Genomic DNA, 20,163 nt, shown 5'->3' on the forward strand with positions numbered 1-20,163 from the left:
GGTTTGCGGGAAGCTGTTTTGTTTTCAGGTTAGTTTTCCCTCTTGACTGTTTTCCATGTTCTGTGAGGTGTTACTGGGTATGTTTTTCCCATCTTCCTTTGCTAAAGACTCTTGGGGGATTTTCTGCTCTACAATCTCAACTATTTTAATACAGCCAGAAGTATTCAGTGAGATCAGCTGAAGCTGTTGGAGTGCAGGAATGCTGTCAGCTGCTAGAACGTGGATATGAAATACTGTGTGTCATCTTTTGCCACCTTCCTGTTGAGCACAAGCTCTGTCTTTGTCTGCTTTGCTCTCCATGAAACTCTTCCTTCTTTCTCCTCTCCTGTCATTTGAAAGATCACACCTCAAGAGTCAGCAAAACTGTGAGCCCTGCTCCCCACACCTCTTCTTTCCCAGCTCCTTATCATCATCTCCATCCTCAGCACTGCTGTACAGTAAATGGCCACAGCAGTTTCTTTCCTGTTGGAACTGCAGAGGTACCTCATGAAGAATTAAGTTTTTAGCAAAGAACAAAGCAGGGCTCTGATGACCTGAAGTATTTCAGCACAGATGGCTGCTGCATTTATGGTTCAGCAGAAACAGAAATTGCTGGAGTTGCTGGCAGGGAAATGGTGGTCCCTGTTAGGGAGGTCAGACGTAGGGGTTTAGAACAGTCTGATTTGCAAATCTATTTATTCTACTCCTCCAGCTTCATACAAGTTGTTCAGATCTGTGTGTGTAGGCCAACCCCCATCTGATCAGCCCTATGTTCTCATGCTCTCTGACCTTTTTGGTAGGTGGTAATTTTGTTTGTACCCTCTCCCGTGACATTCTGTCAGGCCCTCTTCTGCTCTCACAGCTGACAGCCTTCCCTGCTCAGCGCCTGTAACTGGGAATTTCCCTTCCTTCCTCCTTCCACAGCTACCATCGCCTGTTCTGCTGCTTTCCAGAGCAGGATGTTTGTGCTCTCCCCCACATCCGTGCTGGATGAGCTGCCCCACCCTGTTGAGATTGCTGGAGCTGCTCTGTGCTGTGCTTTCCCCTGCTAGCCCCAGCTTTGCTTCAGACAGTGGCAGCTCTGCGCTGTGCTCCCGCTTTCCACGCGGTGACCCTGCCTCGATGCTGGAGCGCTGTGTCTGCCCGCCGCGGTGCTGCCGTGTGCACAGAGCAGTGCCGGGCGCTGCTGGGGTGCAGTGGCCACCACCACGTTCTTTTCTTCCCATCTCAGCAGGGTGGCCCAGGAAACTGCCCGAGGAGCAAATGCCCTGTGGCGTCAGCAGCACACACAAAGGAACCTCTGTACTTCTTTCATTTGTTCTCATCGGTTTTGAAGAGGAAGTCACCATCTATAAATAGCTGCTGGGAAAATCTTGCCTCAGAGCAAACTGAAGATGTGATTCACCTGATGTGTTTGTGTGCAAATAGCTGCATTTTAAACAAGGGCCTTTCTAAAGGTAAGTGGTGGACTGAGGGATTTTTGCTGTTATGTTTCAAAGCGAACAGTTCTGGTACCTTCCAAACATACTAAGGCTCTATATTCTTGTCCCAGGTGCCTGTTTCTTTTTCCAGTCCCTGGGTCTGTGCTACCTTAGTGAAAATAGAGAGCAGGGTTGAGTAGCTCTGAGGCAGGAAATCCTGTATTTTCCCAGCTCTCAGGATTTCATATTGTTTGATCTCAATAATACCTTAAGTCCTGCAGCAAATGGGCCTGAGGGAACACTTCAAATGATTACAAGACAAAACCCCTGAGCAGGCTGAGATTACTTCAGGTAAAACAAACATGAGAGAAAAAGAAGGTGGAGGAAAAAATGGCCATAGCTCTTGATTCTTTAGGGAACAATGAACTTTTTATACAATTGAACTCCACAGTCCTCATACTCGGGCAGGAAGGTGTGGCAAATAATGTCCAGCCTGTACCAGGCTTGTGGCAGCCACACCACCGCTCTGACTGCTGTGGAACAGTTTGATTTTGTTTTCTGCTCTTGTAGCCCAGGTCAGTACAGGATGTTATTAGCTGTTGTGGCTGTATTTGCTTTTCTCCACGTACAGAGCTGGACTGGAAGGGGTCTCAAAAGATCCAGCCTTTTGTGGGAAAGAGAATCTAGATGAGGTGTGTAGCTCCTGTCACTGAAAGCAGGTCATCAGGAACTGCAGATGGCTGAAGAGCTGCTGCTGAGAGGACAGTAGGAAGGAGTTCACTACCAGAGTTCCTGAACATGAAAATGCTGTCAGAGGAAGCAGTCACAAAATCTTTTTTTCCCCTTTTAATAAAAGCAAAATGTAAAACCCAACACTTCTGTATTTTGGTTTTAGCCATCATTTTAAGTAGCAACTGGTAGTGGTGAAGTCTGCACATTTTATTCTCAGGAGACTCCACATTGCTTCCCAGTTGCCTTTCCTTGGTTTCTCTTTCCGTGGTGATACAGCCAGAGATTGGGTAATTACAGTTTCTTTCAGCATAGCATATGTTGGCAATATTCAACAGGGCCAATATTCCTGAGTGCCAAGACAAGGGTGGTTTCCGTGGTTAAAGCACAGTCTATGAATAGAAGTCAGTGTCTGGATGTGTATTTAAAACTGGTTCTTGGTGAGACACTTTGAAACAACGGACCGCAGGATTCTTTAACTCTGGCCATTGTAAAACGATGCAGCCCAGACTCGGCAGCCCGGGAACGTTTCTGTGTGCTGTGCCAGGCTTTGGTGACGCGCCCGGGGACAACCAGTGACTCACGGCTTTGCTGCTGCTACAGCTCTCCGAACGTCCGTCACCTTCTGCATTCCCGCACCACGCCTCTTCCTTTCCCTCTCCAGGCCCGGGCACTGAGCCCATCCGTTGGGCGGTGAAAAAAGGGCACGGCCAGAGAGGGAAGAGGTCCCCGGGCTCCCGGCAGGTGGCGGCCGGTGGCTGCGAGAGCGGAGCGGGATCCGGCCGGCCACCGGCCACCGGCTGCAGCACCGCGGAACCGCGCCCGGCCGCGCCCCGCTCGCCAGTTTAACAACTTGAAACTGTTTTAAAGTGTTGTGACACAAATTAATTGCCGACAGCCGCGGGGGAAGAATTTCCCTAGCTTTATTGCTATGAATCTGTAAAACCTGTCCTCTAGTGGTGAGTATTCTCGGTACAACCTACCTTTCTTGCAATGCACTCAGTAATTGCTTAGCTCTAGATTCAGACTGAAGAATTCCTTCCTTAAAAAAATTCAGCATCACTCACGAGAGGGGAACACGCCCGTGCTCAGCCTTACTGCCGGGAGTTGGGATTCAGCAGCAGTCGTGTTGAGTAGGCAGACTGCAAGAACAAACAAACATTTGCTTTGCAGGAGAGAGACAAGTCTTAACAGCACTTCCAAAAGTGGCAGTATGGAGTTTTGCCCCTTCTTGGCCATTCTTCCCACAGAGAAGCAGCTTCTTTAAGATCTGGTGTTTTGTTTATGCAGCCACACACGAAGGGACAGTTTAGTGTTAAAATCAAGAAGGTAGAGCTTGCAATTCCCACACTCCCACCTCTGAAGAAGTCTGACTTCAACAGACCTAAAAAGTGCTTCCTTGTCCTCTAGCTGCCATTTGCAGACACCACCAACATGTCTGTCTTGGAGTTAACAACCCTGAGCTACCACCCCAGCAGTGGCATGAGGTAGGTGCTTAAAGAATTTCATTTCCATCTTGTAGCACATGCCATTTTCTTTGCTTTACTTACATGACTAGAAACATCATGCTCCTCTGCCTGGTTACCTGGAACAGCCAGGCAGGGGCCAGCAGAGACTGGCACTCGCCCTTTGGTGGGAGCGGTGAGCTGGGCCTGACCTGGAACAGGTCACCTCATCACAGCTGGACAGGGCTATTTGCTAAACTGCTCCAAGTGAAAAATAACTTTTCTATTTCTCCAGCAAGATTAGATTCCAGCTACAATTCAGCACAAGGCACCTCCTCTAATGAACTTGTCTTACCTCTGTTTCTATAGACTTTTTCTAACCTCCAGTCCCTATGCTCCTTCAAGCACAGAAGATGCCACGTATACAGAGGTAAGGGGAGAATTTGCACAGCAGTAAGGTGTTCTTGCTGCACTTCCAAGTCTATTCTGGAAGAAAAATGCACTCTTAGAAAGCAAACTTACCTTTTAACAGCGCAAGAGTAACTTAAAATGCCATAGCTTGCAATACTGAACACTTCACTAATCAGGAACAGCTGAAGGTCATTAATGCCTCCACTAGACACTAAAACACCCCAAGGGAAAGCCCCAGCTGGGCTACAGGGCAAGGGCTGAGCCATGCTGGAAGGGACAGGTGTGAGGAGGCTGCACGGCCCTGCTCAGAGCCAGCACCCTCAGGGTGTGCAGGGCCCTGCTCAGAGCCAGCACCCTCAGGGTGTGCAGGGCCCTGCTCAGAGCCAGCAGGTTCAGGGGTGTGCACGGCCCTGCTCAGAGCCAGCACCCTCAGGGGTGTGCAGGGCCCTGCTCAGACCCAGCACCCTCAGGGGTGTGCAGGGCCCTGCTCAGAGCCAGCACCCTCAGCACTGTTCCTACAGCTCCTGCTGGGCTGTTCCCCAGCAAATCCATGGAGCTGCTCCGGTGACGCTCCAGCGCTCTGCAGGGCTGGAACCTGGCTGTCAGCCAGGTCACTCCACAGCTGGAGGCCCTCTGAATTCATCACAGCTTTCTTGAATTTGCTGGATGATGAAAGTGGAAGGTGTAGCTGTATCCTATCAGCCGTAGGTGTATCCTAACACTTAGTACAAGTACTAATTTGTACTTTATACTCGGCAACATTTGTACAGATGTAACAGACAGTGTCAAAACACCTTGGTTTTTATTTTCCTATCCTTTTTGAATCAGGTTAAGTTGTAAACAATTTCTTTTTCAATCAAATACTGCCAGCTAGAATTACTTCCATTCATGCATCACTGAAAACAAAAAGGGTATTTTACCTTAAGTATAGATTTTTCATTTTAAACCATGTCACTTTATACAGAAACCAATAGCTAGATTCAATGCACCCTGATTAGTTATGTAAACAGATAACCCCCCAAAAAAACCCACATCGACAGAATGAGTAAGCTGGTTCCTTCATAGCATGGAAATTAAAATCTCTCCTGACTTGAGGTTAACATGGTCAGGAATACAGAGTGTGGCACATAAATCCATCTAGGAGGTGTATAAATTGCACTGTATCTGAATTAACAAAGTTATGCATAATGAAATGCACAGTTTAAATTCATGCTAGAAAGCATTTTTCAATATGAAGTGGCAGCCAACTGGCAACCATAACAGTTAGGTTCTGCACCATCATTTATGGCATTACAGATAACTATTACATATAGCATACTTAAAAACCCTGAAGGATTGTGTTACTTGAGACATTCTCCAGGCAGTCGTTTGGTTTGAAACATTGGGAGAAAGACTAAAGAGATCACCGTCTTATACCAACTATGGTACCTTTAACTTCCATGAAGTAAATCAGATATGATGTGTATTTCACAGTAACAAAGTTGCTTAATGCCTTTTCTCCAACAGTAGGATTGTGGTAAATGTTTCTGCCCTCAGATCACCATTGTCCTGGTGGCTTTCCCTTTTCTCAAGTTTGGGTAACTACACTGAGCATTTTCCTGGTTTTTAACTATTCATCAGTCCTTTCAGTATATCATCAGAGAGTTCCAGCAGCGGGAGTTCAGGGGACGGGATGTCCAGGGGGGGAAGGCTGGGTATTGGAATGTCCTTTGCCTTCCCAGCAGTTGTTGCAAACTTCTGCCAAGTTGCAGCTGAAGAAGCAGATTCCGAGTGCTGCTGCAGACCCCACAGCTCTGACTTCTCGACAAAGTCAGTGTCTACATCCAACTCCTTGTCTACTGGAGATTTTTGGAGTCTAGCTCTTTCTGCTTTCAACTGCTTATTCTCTCTCCTTAATCTCTCGTTTTCAGCTACAAGAGATTCTATGAGCTGCTTCAAATCTGCAATTTTGGTTGCCTGCTCTTCTATTATTGTTTTGTCATCTTTTGGCGCTTTACTCCCAATACATGCTTCCACTGGCTCCTTTTTTTTCTGAAGCAGAAATAAAAGTGTATCTGGGTCCCTGTCAAAGACACCCCGAATATCCTGTGAATGTTTCTCTGTGGAAGAGCTGTATTTCTGAGCAACGGGAACCAGTACGTTTTGATCATCAGAGTCTTCAGCAGATGGCCTGTAAGAAGTCTGAAGATGTGCGGCTGCTTCCTTGTCAGCACTCTGCTGGGCTTTCAGCTTTTCCTCCCTCTTTGCCCTTTTCCACCTCTCCTGGATGAGCAGTAACTGTTTCATATGACTATCCCTTTGTAATTCCAGTGACAGCTGAGCCTGAGTAAGAACAAGATTAAACAATTTAGTTGGTGATCCCTAATGCCACCCAAATATTCACAAACACTGAATTACATGTGTGTAAATATTTACATGAACAGCATCACTGCATGCCCAAGGGGGGGAGCCTTTGTTATTCAGACATTAAGTCCAACAGGAAGTGCTCTCTGCTTGCACAGTGCAACACATTCAGATATGTCAGGCTGAGCATAACTACTGGTGTTTTTGTTTGTAAGTCACTGACCAGGCTACAATACCCAGAGTTTAACTGGCCTACGACCAACACCAAGAAGGAATAGATTCACTTGGTATGCACGGCCACACTGGCTAAACAATGCACACTTTTTGTATGCTTCTATGATGGTATCTGGGTAGCTGTACCAATAACACCCAAAATGAAGCAGCTAATTGCTCCAAGGCCAGGCATAGACCCAAATGTCTATACCTGGCCTTGGTACATTCAGCCATATTTAATGAAGGGGTGAGATACCATTTTTCTACAAGAATGACCCATTGGAGTAAAGACAGATGGCTGATCTTCAAGGGCTATTTGATTTCATAATACTGGCTAAACTCAAAGCCTGCTGGTACAAAAGTACCGAGCAGACTGCACTACTACATTCACAGATAAACTTGTGCAATGAATAAGAAAAAGTGTCAGGGCTGCTGTTCTAGAGATCCCCCAATCAGCATACATTAAACATGACACACTGCAGGTGAGATGCTTGTTTTTTTGTCTCAACAAAATACTAAGTGCCTCACAGAAAAAGTTAAACATGACACTAGTTTAGTCACCTATTTGAAGATGCCTGGCAGCTAAGAAAGTTGGAGACCCCCTTGGATGGGTTAAGGTTTCTCTTGTCCTTGGAAAAACTCTCTAAGAAGATTAGTATTACCACATTTGTGAAACTCCTGGTGCAGTTGCCAAGGGTTCAGAAAATTTTGCAGAGGCTAATGCCCAGGAGGGGTGTGATCAGACACAGTGGGACCCGTGGGCACACCACGGGGCCGTGGCTGGTTCTGGCAGCTGCCGCGCTCTGGCCTCACCTGCTCCGACTGGGTCAGCTTCATGGCGTCGGTAAGGTACCCTGTGGGACAGAACATCCATCAGCACTTAGGGCAGCCTGGGAAACCCCAACGCTTCCAGAAAAGCTAAGGAAAGCCTTCAGACCTGCGTGCTCAATCCCCACATAAAGGCAGCAGTCTAGAGGGAAAGTATTTACAAGTTACAGTGGCTGGAAACACCTGCTGTTTTTCAGAAGTCTGAAAAAATTAGTGTAAGACCTTGTAATACACACTACATCCTTCCCATGGTATCCTGTTGGCTTGGGTCACTCCAGTTTGTTTTTAGAGCAGCAGCAATTTCCAGAAAGACTTTGAGCATAGCTTACTAGTGCTGAAAATGACAATGTATGAGAAATTCTCAACCAAATTTGGAATGATGCAAGACAAAAGCAAGAAGCATTCGGTGTATTTTTGGCTTTTATCTTGGTATATGAAGTGAAAGAAAACAAAAATTATTCATTTTAGAATGAGTGCAATCCCTCATCACTCTGAGTATTCACAAACGCCAAAGAAACAATTAAGTTTCTCACTTTATGGGGTTTTCTAGTATTTATGAATGGAGGCAGAATGCCTGGTATCTAGGTTACCATGTTCAGAGCAGCCACTTTGTCTCCACACAAGCCCTGTCACTGAAAATGTCCTACTTGTTGTACCAGTTAAGACCTCCTTTCTTCTTCTGCCAAGTAGCTGCACACTGTCAGAGAGCTGAGGGACTGCAACACAAAAAATGAAGCAGGACTATTTAAATGGACAGGTAAATGCACAAGATCTCAAAGAGGAGAGGCTGTCCCTGCAGTGTTGAGGTCTGTGATGCAATCTGCTGTGTTGCTCGAGTTCTGGGGAGCTCTCACCTGTTTTTAGCTACCTTGATGAAGACATTAGGAAAGGGAAGTTTTGTAAGCAAACATTTGTCCTTTACCAACAGAGAGAGCACTGTGATCTCGCCTATGAAAGCAGTAAAGAAAATGCAAAGTATGAAGTGAAACTGCCTTAGAGCAGGTACACAACTTCAGTCTGTGCATACCACAAGGTGCTGGCTTCATCTTCAGTCAAGAACTGCTTTCACGGTGATAATCACCCCCAACCTAAACAACTTTGGAAATGTCTGACTTTAGCTGCTCACAGGAGAAAAAAAGTTTTCAAAAGGGTTCTTGATCTGGACTGAAAAACAAACTGACATTTTAAAAATAAAAATTTTGCAAGTAAGTAGACATTCTACTTACAGAGAATCACAGAATCTGCTGGGTTGGAAGGGACCCAGCAGGACCATTGAGGCCAACTCCTGGCCCTGTGCAGGACACCCCAAGAATCCCACAGGCCCGAGAACATTGTGAACAAACACTTCCTTCTTGAACTCAAGACAGGCTTGGTGCACGCAAATCTAGAAACTGATTTTAAGAGCGGAAATGTGAGGAATAACCTACTCACCAGCAGCTTTTTTGTGACAAGAAATTGCTTCTTCATATTTCCCTGCTGCCAACAAGCGGTCTGCTTTTCTGCTTTGCTGGTGAGCCTTAAAATAAAAAAAAAGAACATAACATCAATGAGGGTTAATGGACAAATAGTTATACCTGTCTTTAAAGTCACCAATACATCTAAAAAACCTGTACTGATTCTAATTCTTAGGCTTTTAGGCTCAGATTTTTACTCCCTTCCAAGCTTTGTAATTGGACTTCTTCTTTAATACTACCTTACAAGAGTCTGTACTGGTAAGAACTTAAGTTTGTTAATGCAGCAAAACTGGTGTGTACACAACAAAATACTTTTGAAGCTGTTCCTCAGAAAGCACATGTTCCCCTTTCTAGGCAGGCACTTACCATAGTAATGTAAAAAGAACACTAGGCCAAAAGAAGTTATGAGAAGTTGTAAGTATTTTGGACCAATTTACCTGGCAGAATGCAAGATATTTGAATTGTGTTACATCTTGCAGCTGATTTGATATTTTCTGCTGCCCCATGCCCAAGACATTTTGCCTCTTGGGTGAGTAACTTGCTTTTTTTTTGTCTGCAGCTTTCACCAATTAATGGTTGCAGCACAGCCATAGTTAAAAGTATCAAAGTCACGTTGTTGCTGTACAACAGTTAAATCTATACTAGTATTTGTAAACCACTAATGTAAACCACCAACACAGACTAATGTTGTTGCTGAAAGCATAATTTCATGCAAGTATTTGCATATGTTTAGTGAGAAACTACTGCATAACCAGCACTGCAACACTGATGAAAGCAAGTCTTTTTTGTCATTACTACAAGACACGGATTTTATGGCCCTTTCCTCCAAGACAAGTTGTGTAATGTGAAAGGCTACAAGCACTAGCTGGTGAGACTGTGAGTCACACACTGTCCAGGACTGCTTTACTACATGTTGAGCTGGAAGTAAACAGGCATCAGGTACTGATACTTACATGGTACTGGTATTAACAGCCATTTAAAATACAAGTCCCAAAATGCAGGTCAGTTTGTCATTTCTGTCTGCCAAGTGTAGTTATGCACTACAGTATTACAGTAAGTTCAGTGTTCTACCAGAATGTTAGCAGCTCTGACACCACAGAAGAGAATGACTTGTAGAGAAAACACCTGTTTGGGTAACAGCTGCTCTTAAGCAATCCCTGGCAGTTACAGCACTCCATGAAGACATTTGGCTTTCCTAAAATTGATTTCATATGCTAATATGGTGTGTTCTTAAAAAAACCTAAACCACAACTTCTTGATTCTTCACAAGAAATATTCTTTGTTATAGTCTTTTTTCTCACCTTCACTGAATCCTCAGAGCATTGTTACCATTTCCCACTTCTTCTACCCTGAGGTTAAATAATCTTAGAAGAGGAAGTATTTTTCTATTGGAAAATCATCTGTTTTACGGCCTTTTTCTATGAACTCCTACAAATGACATATGCCAGAAAGATAAACTTATTTCCCTTTGATATGAACAAACAGTAACAGCACAGATAGAGCCATCTCCTTGGTTATTCCTGGCAGCTTGTCCCATTACAAATTAGCTATGTCATGGACATAAAAACACCTGAGCTAGTTTCTTTGCAAAACAATTTTTCAGTCAATTAGTATTGATACAGCTGCTTCTGCAAACTGCATGGGCAGGTCTGAAAAAATAGAGAAAGAGGGAATAGAACAGCCAGAGACAGAAGAGCTGAGAAAGCAATTCAACAAGTCAGAGGAGAAGTTCCATTTACTAGTTTTCACACATGAGAATTTGAGTCCCATTGTTTTCAAACATTATTCACGTATGTTTTAAACTGCTGGAGTGTGATCTTACTCAAATCACTTAAGCACATGCAGAACATCTGAGGACATTCAGTTCTTATTTGATTGAGCAATTAAATTATTTCCATTCTCAATTAACTTCCAGTGAAGCTGAAGGAAGTCTGAAGAAGTTGGGCTGAACTGTGAATAAAATTAAGAAAACAAAAGTCCACAGATGTTGGCAAAAACAAAACCTAGGGTCCTCTGGTGACAAGCTCACAATGCCTTTCTTGCTCTTACATCAAAATATACATGTCAGGCCATCTTACTCTGATGCAATAGAATTCCCAATGGAAACAACAGGAGCCACACCAGAGAAAAAATCAGTTTTCAGCACAGCCCTGTGTGAGAAAACTAGCTGTTTTGCAGTCAGTCATGGGCAAGGAAGTCCTATTTTCCTGTCTTTTCCTGACAGGTTGACAAGAAAATACTTGCTCATTTATTCTAACTCATGTCTGTTCCAATTAGTTGATTGCTGAAAGATCAAGGAATTTCTCCCACTTTCACATTAGCTTATTTATCAACAAGCAATTGGAAGAAATTAGTGGTGCTGTTTCCTAGCAGCAAGTGACGAAGCTGCAACAGAAGTATTTGGATGCTTACTAGCCATTATCATGGATGAGCTTCTACATCTTGTCTGCTCTGATGGTTTGTTCTTAGTGCTCGGTTACCCTCAGCCATGCAGCTTCCAAGCATTGTTAGCACATCTATTTTGAACTCAGAGCGGCCTGTATCCCATTATACAACTGGCAATGGAAGAACTGGTCCACTGTCATAAAGAGAAGATTACTCTCAAGCTTATCCCTGCTCTGGTGTCATGCTAGAGGAAGGTATTTACACAGCAGCTCTGGAGCTTCAGGGCTGGTTCCCAGCAGATTCAAGCAGGATTGCTTTGACTTTGGTCTTGCTGCTGCGATTACAGAAACACCTACTGCTTGACTGTGGTGGGTTTACAGATCTGATTCCTCTTTCCTCTTCCACTTGCAGTGCTGGAAATTAATGTAGGATGGGGTGTAAGAAAAGTTATACTTTATTAAGAAGCTACAGAATTGAAAAGGGGAAGCAGGCTGACAGCTACTTTCAGATGTCCCTCCCAATCCTGATGAGCAGGAACTCCCAGTAGGCAAATGGACAGGTGTAACAACTTGACTCTTGTAATAGGAAGCAGGTGTGAGTGAAGGATAGCCAAGCTAAAAAGCTTCCTCACCTTGCTCCAATATAATTGGTTCTTAAGAGATTTGGGTAAGCTTTACTGTGTGACTTGAAGCACTCTGGATTAACTGGAGAAGGGAAGTGAGACATTTTTCCACACCCTTTGTAAATGTAGTTGAGATGCTGAGGGACAGCACTTGCTTCAGTAAGTTTGTACTGCTATTCTGAGAAGTGTTCCTACTTGATATTTCCACTCAGCTAACCCAAATGATTGCCTATGCAATCTCTGAACAGCAGAATAAAGCCCAATCACAAACAATCCTCTAGAACAGCAAAGAGTCTCCTCTTCACCTACAGCTTTCTTTAACCAAAATTTAACACTCCACTTCTTTGTTGGTTTGGTTTTTTCCCACTATAGACTAGATACTGACGTGACTGCAGGCTGTGAGAAATGAAGCCACAAGGCCCACTTGCCAGACCTATTACTGTTCCCTCAAAGGAAAAAACAGCAATGTTTTCTTTCCAGACACAGCACACTCTTATAACTTCAAGGAATACCACAGTATGATCCTGGCTTAGGATGTGGGGATAAGGAGGGAAAGCTGCTACTCTTGCCATAGTTGATGGTTAGCTGTTGTGGAAAGGAGCATAACAGGAAGAAATCCTGTTTGATTCAACAGAATAAAACAATGTTAGAAAAAAAAAAGGCAGATGTAGTACACATTTTCAAACAGAGTATGCCTCTCCTCAGAGCAGTCATTTGCAACAGTGCTCCTGCAGCTGAGATAAGTGTGTTTTGTTTTTCTCTGTTCCACTAATGGGAAAAAGCTCTTCACTGGACAAAGCCTTGCACAAGATGTTAAGCTTACAGCCTTCTTAGTATATTACAAAGGACTCACCAGAAAATGATGTATTTTAATGGAATTATAGAGTACAGATTACAGCACTTTACTTAAAATGACAAAGGCAGGAAAAATCCAGCTGCTAGAATGATGGGGCCTGATGAAAGTTTAACTGCAAAGAAGCTTCTGTTTGTAAATGTTTTAAGTGAAACCACTGTTTGATGTTGCTATCATCCATTTTATGTCATGGACTGTGCATATCAGTTATTCTTGCCAGAAAAGATTAATACCTGTGCTCTCCTACTGCTGAAAACCAAGGGGAGGGGTTGAGAGATGAGGGATCTATTTTAGGATTTGTTTCCTTAAGGCTATAGGTCTGATTTCTATTTTGAACAGTCAAAGTGCACACTGCACTGCTGCTCTATTATCCAGAAGAGTGCTAAGTGTTTTCCATGTGGGTGTTTACAGCAGCAGGCCACAAAGGGTGGGACAAGGTGGTGTACCATGGCTCTCCCCACCCCACACACACTCTGTCAGAGGCTGTATCTACAGAAGCCTCTTTCAAAGCCATTCTTACCACAAAATCGTGAATTTAGAAAGGTTTGAATGTGTACATCCTCATATGCAATGACAAAATGTAATGAAGAGAGAATGCGAGTGCAAAACTTGATCTGAGAGGTCTAAGAATAAACTATGGCCATCCATGTATTTAAAAAGTGCAACCTTGATCAGGGTGACTATGGAAAATGCTTGTATTTAGTGGCAATTGCACTAAAAGTAAAAATAATAAAGAGTTGTACTGTAACTTATGCTAAATAATGAGAATATATTTGCAGTAAAACTAAAGAAATGGGAATGGTGTAGTTTTACCAAGAGAAGCAAGCCCCCATTTTTAAATCCTTGTATTCTGTAAAGACAGATGACTAAAGATCAACCAAAAAATGGCAGAACCCATTGTGGCTGCTCAACCAAGACCACTAGTCACATGTTAGCTCAATTTTCTGTTTCTGAAAGCCTGTATTTAGCAAGGTTGACAGAACAATGACTCAACTGTGTAAATTATAGGTTAGTGTTCCTATAGAGCAAAACAAGTAAGTGACACTATCATGAGAATGTTAATGTTGAGAATACAGACCCCTGAGTCACTTTGTATTGAATTGTAAGGATGTCAAAGTTCACCTTGCATGTAAGCAATAGTGTTAGACTTTAAATATATGGGCAGACAAGCAAGCAGCTGTTTAGGAAACCCCCACTAATTGACTGAATAGCTCTAATTGACTATGCCTGAGCTCCCAACCTATTCCAAGTTTCAGATGAAATGGTTACTCTGAGTTCCTCACCATGCAAATGCGATTAAAAGATCTGGAATGAACCCAACTTGCATTCATACTGCTCAGGTTAGGTGGAGTCTTGAAAACCCCACACAGGCAGAGCTGCAGCCCTCTCCCTGAGCACCTGCACCTTCATTAAGGTGTGGTATCCTTTTACCTACTGCACAGTCAAATCAACCTCATTCGGTTCCTTTTCATCCATTCAGTATGATAAAAGCACTAAATGCTTCAACTTGTTTTGCAGAGCTATTTTCAGACTCACAGAATGAATTAGGCTTGAAAAGACAGCGAGATTGAGTTCAGCCTGTGACTGAACACCACTGTGTCAACGAGACCATAGCACCGAGTGTCGTGTCTGCTCTTTCCTTATCCAGGGATGGTGACTCCACCACCTTCCCAGGGCATTTTGTGTGCCTACAGTTCTCAGCTGCTTTGGCTATGTCCTTCTTGTCCCCATATATAATGTGTCACAGCTGGTACTACACAAGTCTTGCTAACTGAAGGTTACCAGGTAAGTGAGAACCACTCCACTGCCCTGATAAACAAAACCAGCCTGGGTTTCTGTATGTATGTAGCCCTAAACCACAAGGCTCAAGCTTACAGCAACTGAGCTACCTCTCAATAGGAGCATCTGAACCATTACAACAAATTGTCCAGTAAACAAGCTTCCACGAGCAACAATTTCAAAACAAGTGGGGCAGAAAGGCTTCAGCCGTGCCTTCAGTCTGTCTCACCAGGCTTCTCTGAGATGGCTTCCTTTGGGTCTTTAAACCGCTGGTCATGCTTACTCAGAGCTGAACTCTGTGGCTTGATGACAGGCATGTAATGGCAGTGTGACACAGCAGAAAGGCACTGCTGTGCCCAAACAGCACAGGTACAGTGAGGCAATAACACCTGTCAACCACCCATTGCTTAGCTAATTATGTTCTTGACTGGGAGCTGCTGCAAGTTGTTTTATGTGCCACAAGGAACAGTTTTGTGTTGTGCTTTTATAGCAGTTACACGCCTGCACACAACATTGTCCAGCTTTTCCAAGGTGGCTATTACTGATCTGGCTGTTCAGCTGAGTACCTGATGCACCTCCAGCCACCTGACTCAGATATGCTGCTGCCTCTGTGGAGTCACACCTTTCGGTTCTTCCCCCACTGTGGTAAAAACAGACTTTGTGTTAAGCATGTCTGTCTAGTGATACTTCCCCTTTTGTTACCTTACAAGCTTGTTCTCTGTAACTGGACTTCAGAATTGAGTGCATCTGTCTTTTTTTGGTTTCATTCTACACTGGTAGATGAAGTATAGCAGCTGTCAGGTTAAGACTGGAAAAAAAAATCAAAGAAAACAAATGGGGTTCCATGGATGTTTCTGTAGATTAACGTAATATTCCTGGTTTTCCAATGAAAATACCAGAAGTGCAGGCTGGCATTAAGTCTCAAACACATCAGCATGTGTGGTTTAAATTCTCTGGTCTCTAGTGAACCTCTGTAGATGTTTTCTATTTTCTCCTCCTACACTTCCATATTGCATATTCTGCTTGTTCCTTGGCCTTTGTGTGGATGCAGTATTACCTCACTTTGAAATAATTCATTGAAGTAAACCATTGACTGGCTTGCACTGGAATGGCTGCTACTGATGGCTAGCAGCGTTAATATTAAAAGCTTTCATGATATGAGATTCTTGGAATACCCAGTTTGTGCTATTCTCACTCCAGCTATGGGTCTGTTCTTTCTGGTTTCACTAAAACAGCAGCTCTTCAAGCTTCCTTTATGCTTCAGGAAATTTAAGAGGCAATAGATATTAACCAGATTTTGGACTGTATTTAATTATAAACCATACAAATACCACTACCTTGCAGGAAGAATACAAGGTAGAGGTGGTATGGCTCCTTAGCTACAGGACAATACTGCGCTGTGAAAGTAGAATCTGCAGAATTATGAAGTCCTGGGTGTCAAACTTTTTAAAGAGCAATTTCTCATCTCTTCATGAGGTTAATACTATTTGCCTCACTTTTATTGTGTTATTTCCAAGCTTCTGATGGTCAGCAGTGTGTGGTTGTGCTTCTTAACTTGTAACTTTTGCTCCTACACCTAAGGGTAAAATTATGGCTGGATGTGGGATCAAAATTCTTTGCCTAAATCAGAGAGCAGTAGGAAGAGCCCCTATAGCAAGCAGCACAGAGAAGCTCTCAAGATGCTCTGTAAAAACATGCAGTGTTCATAGAAGACTTATTTTCATGCTTTTACAGGGTAAGTTTTAATTTGTAAGAAGAATGTCGAGATGTTTTTGGTCTAGATTATGTGTGAAATAAGTAATCAGCCGGGCTAGATACCTGCTACATGGCTGCCTGCTGCTTTAGGGACTGCACTTCATGCTGGTTTTAAGTTCCACAGCATAACCTAAATTTTTTTTTTTTTGTGAGGTTGAAGAAGACTCAGTTCCATAACGCTAAAAAAATTTTTTTAGGGAAATGCACCTTTCAGAAGTTACAGAAAAAGAGCATAATTGAAGCCAGGAGAATATAAGATATGGCATTAAAGTGTGAGGAGTGGGGTGTGGTTTTTTGTTTGTTTGGTTGTTGTTGTTGTGTTTGTTTGGGGTTTTTTGTGGTCAGATCAAGTGGCCAGGACAATCAGGACAGTATCCATGCTTCCCAATAACTAAGACTAGATGCTCCACTAGATGATCCACTATTAATGGACAATTTTTACAAGACAAAGCAAGATTCAAGTACTGTGGTAAATTCTAATGAATAGCCTAAACTGACGGAAAACCAGTTTTGTGAAAATTGTCAAACTGTGATATACTGGAAGAGGGAAAATGGCTTGTATTCAAACCACTGATAGCAGTTAAATAAGATTAATGATTACTGTATCCAAAATCACTTTGTAGTTTAGGTATTGAGTGATTTGGTGGCTTTGGTTGGTTTTCCTTTTTTTGGGGTAGCTTTATTTTCCTCATTGGCATATCTGGAAAAAGTTTTAAGTTCCAGTGCTTTTCCAATTCACTGGAACAAGATTTAGGTGAGAAGAAATTTATGAGAAAAGAGAAGCACTGGATAGTATCAAAACTTAAATGAACATCCTCATTTTGGAGGTTGGCACCTTCCCTGAATGATGCTGTCAATCTGAAGCTCCACAGCAGAGAGGGGCTGTGAACAGAAGAGCTTTGCAGAACTGTAGTTATTCCTTCCTGTTCACGTCTTTGTAAAAACCTAGGCATGCTCTAGCCATGGTACTGGAGAAAAGGAGACTCAGAGGTGACCTTATCACTCTCTGCAGCTTCCTGAAGGGTGGCTGTGCTGAGCTGGGGGTCGGTCTCTTTCTCCGGGCAACAACAGACAGAACAAGAGGACACAGTCTCAAGCTGCACCAAGGGAGATACAGGCTGGAATTAAGGAGGAAGTTTTTCACAGAATGAGTGGTCAAATACTGGAATCATCTGCCCAGGGAGGTGGTGGAGACACCATCCCTGGATGTGTTTAAAAAAAGCCTGGACATGGCACTTGGTGCCATGATCTAGTTCAGGTGTTAGAACATGGCTGGACTCGATGATCTTAAAGGTCTCTTCTAACCTAGAAATTCTGTGATTCTGTGATACTGTACCCATCCAACCCTCTTATCTTGAGGAGTTTCCATGGTGCTTGGCACAACCTCAATGGACATGTCCCTTTTCTGTATATGATGATCCATGACTATATTGCACAGCAGTTTCAAGAAAAGTTTTTGTATTTCAGGACGCTCTCAGGCAGTAGGAACATATTCACAGGCAAATTCATAATTCTGGGTATTGAAGTGTGTAAAGCAACTCTTTTTCCTGTATCATCCATTACATCCTGAAGTGTCCTGACCTTGTCAGCCTGGAGCTAGACAGGCATGGTAACTGCACACTCCCGTTGTGGTTGCAAGGTCATAAACCAGGCTTTAGTCACAGTCATGTCACTCCTACAATCCTTCTAAGTGGTCTCAGTAAAAAACATTGCTGACTGGTGATATTGCCAAAAAAGTTGCTACTTTCGGACATTTACTAGTGAATATACAAATTTCTCTTTAGAATCTTATTCACTAGATCTACCTTTTTAAAAGGTTTTTACCATGTCTGTGAAATAGCTGTAGTTTAGCCCTCCTGCTTTACCATGCTTTAAGTTTGCCTGACTTTAACCCCACGATATCAACAGGTTCCAAGACATTTCCTATTTCCTGCTGTTCCTCATTTCAGTTGGTCTTTCAGTAGTCAGAGTAAAAAGTGAGACAGTATGATGCTGACATGCCCAGACAGGTTCTGCACCATTGCAGAATAGATCTAAATAGACCATCTTCCTACTACACTGCCAGCCCCAATTCCTTAGGTGGTCTGCTGTGACAGTTGTGTAAGTCTTTCTGAAACTAGGGACAGCAACCTAGAAATACCTGATTGACTCTGTAGGCAATGATTTGTCAGGGGTGACCCATCCTGGCACAAATAAGCTTTGATTAAAACCTAAACTGACACAAGTCTCTGAGGTTTGCACGGCAGTGTCTAAACAGTTCCTGGATCACACTCATTCCTGGAAGCAATACAGCTGTATTCTCAGCGTGCTGCCTCTGGCTAACTGGGCTGCTGGACCACAACTTGTTTTCTAAGAGAATGCTCAGTGTATCACCACATAGCCAAGACACAGCTTTGGTCAAACCCACAAGGCAGCAGAGAATTAACTCTTCTTGACCTAGATCTTGTCTAGGACAGAGACCTGCCAATTCAGACTGTTTAACATCTGATTAGCTTTTACGAAGAAGCATTTTTTAGACTATCTGTGTTTCAGTTCAGGCTCCTTAGAAATTAACTTTAAGCAGAACAATTACTGATTTAAGGTTTTGAAGCACTTCACCTTCTGAAATTAAAGGAAGCACTTAGCCAATGCTAGGCCCTGACCAGCCTCTAAAACGCCCGAAACTCTCATGGTTATGGCCTGTGTCATCTACACGTTTCCTCCAGACGCTTCCTTCCTGAACTGCCCTTGTCCCTCGCTTTTGCAACGCGATGTCCCCACACCCCCCAGTGTAAACAGGCCACGGCACGCAGCCCGGGCGCTGCCCCTCTCGCCGCGCTCCCGGCGCGGAGCAGCACCGGCCCGAGCGCACCCCCTCCCTCCCTCCCCGGAGCCGCCTCCGGCCCGGGACGGCCGCTGGGCCCCGCTCCCGTCCGGGCAGGGCCTGACCCGAGACCTGAACAGGTGCTTGAGGGGGAAGGAAGGGCGGCAAGAGCCCCTTTTTCTGTGCAGGTCGCGCCTCTCCGCCCGGTTACCCGGGGGCAGGAGCCGAGCGGTGTCACCCTCTCCCCGCTATCTGAGGAGCGGCGGCGGCGGCGGCGGCACCGGCTGACCCGACGCGCCCCCCCCCCACCCCCTTCCCTCCATTCCCCGCGCTCACCAGGTTGAGGGGCCCCTCCATCACTTCCATGGGCGGCGGGGGCTGCGGGCACATGGGCGAGGGGCGCTCGCCGGTGCCCCCGGCCCGGCCCGGCGCGGCGCGGCCCCGGCGCGGCTTGTAAACACGGCGGCCGCTTCCGCCCTGCCCGCGAGAGCCGGGCGCCGAGAGCCTCGCGAGACTTGCGGGCCGCGTCGCCGGGGCAACGGGCGCCGCGCGCGCCGCCCGCCCTGAGGGCAGCGGGAGGCGGCTGAGGGGAAAAGGGGAACGGAGCGGGATTCGTTCCCCGTTCCCGTAAGGGTGTGCCGCTCAGCCAGGGTGAAGAAAAGTAAAGGAAAGCGTCGCCTTCCTTGCCTCTCGGAGAAGTTAAGCCGTGAAATGGTGAAGAAAAAAAGAAGAGAGAAGGAAATGTTAGAGTCGTAGGATATGCTGAGCGGGAAGGGACCCATCAGGATCATGGAGTCCAACTCCCGGCCCTGCACAGGACACCCCAGAAATCACACCCTGTGCCCAAGAGCGTTGACCAAATGCTCCTGGAGCTCTGTCAGCCTTGGGGCCGTGACCACTGCCCTGGGGAGCCTGTTCCAGTGCCCGACCACCCTCTGGGGAAAGAACCTTTTCCTGATATCCAGCCTAAACCTCCCCTAACTCTGCTTTATGCCGTTTTCTCGAGTCCTGTCAGTGGTCACGAGAGTGAAGAGATGAATGCCTGCTCCTCTGTTTGCTCTCATAAGGATGTTGCAGATTGCAATGAGGGTTCCCCTCAGTCTCCTCCATGCTAAACAAACCAAGCAGCCTCAGCCACCCCTT

General features: G+C 44.7%; 1 protein-coding gene and 1 long non-coding RNA gene across 3 annotated transcripts; one reads left to right on the forward strand and one right to left on the reverse strand.

The window, feature by feature from the left end:
* The first annotated feature begins 395 nt into the window (after window positions 1-395).
* LOC119702662 lies at window positions 396-4,635 on the forward strand. Its single transcript, XR_005257415.1, has 3 exons — window positions 396-1,436; window positions 3,540-3,616; window positions 3,944-4,635. It is a non-coding gene; the product is annotated as an uncharacterized LOC119702662 (long non-coding RNA).
* Window positions 4,636-4,770: 135 nt separating this feature from the next.
* Window positions 4,771-19,514, reverse strand: NRBF2 (nuclear receptor binding factor 2). 2 transcript variants are annotated; one of them, XM_038141067.1, is made up of 4 exons: window positions 19,357-19,514; window positions 8,801-8,885; window positions 7,355-7,395; window positions 4,771-6,307 (listed from the first exon to the last, which is right to left on the reverse strand). In XM_038141067.1, the coding sequence occupies exons 1-4, from the start codon at window positions 19,408-19,410 to the stop codon at window positions 5,591-5,593; spliced, it is 897 nt and encodes a 298-aa protein (XP_037996995.1). In that variant the 5' UTR covers window positions 19,411-19,514; the 3' UTR covers window positions 4,771-5,590. The 2 variants fall into 2 exon arrangements, with proteins under 2 accessions (XP_037996995.1, XP_037996996.1); XM_038141068.1 differs by having other exon boundaries at window positions 7,355-7,511; window positions 19,357-19,393.
* Between the last annotated feature and the right edge of the window lie 649 nt (window positions 19,515-20,163).

This window comes from Motacilla alba, chromosome 6, assembly GCF_015832195.1.
Source record: "Motacilla alba alba isolate MOTALB_02 chromosome 6, Motacilla_alba_V1.0_pri, whole genome shotgun sequence".
NCBI lineage: Eukaryota > Metazoa > Chordata > Aves > Passeriformes > Motacillidae > Motacilla > Motacilla alba.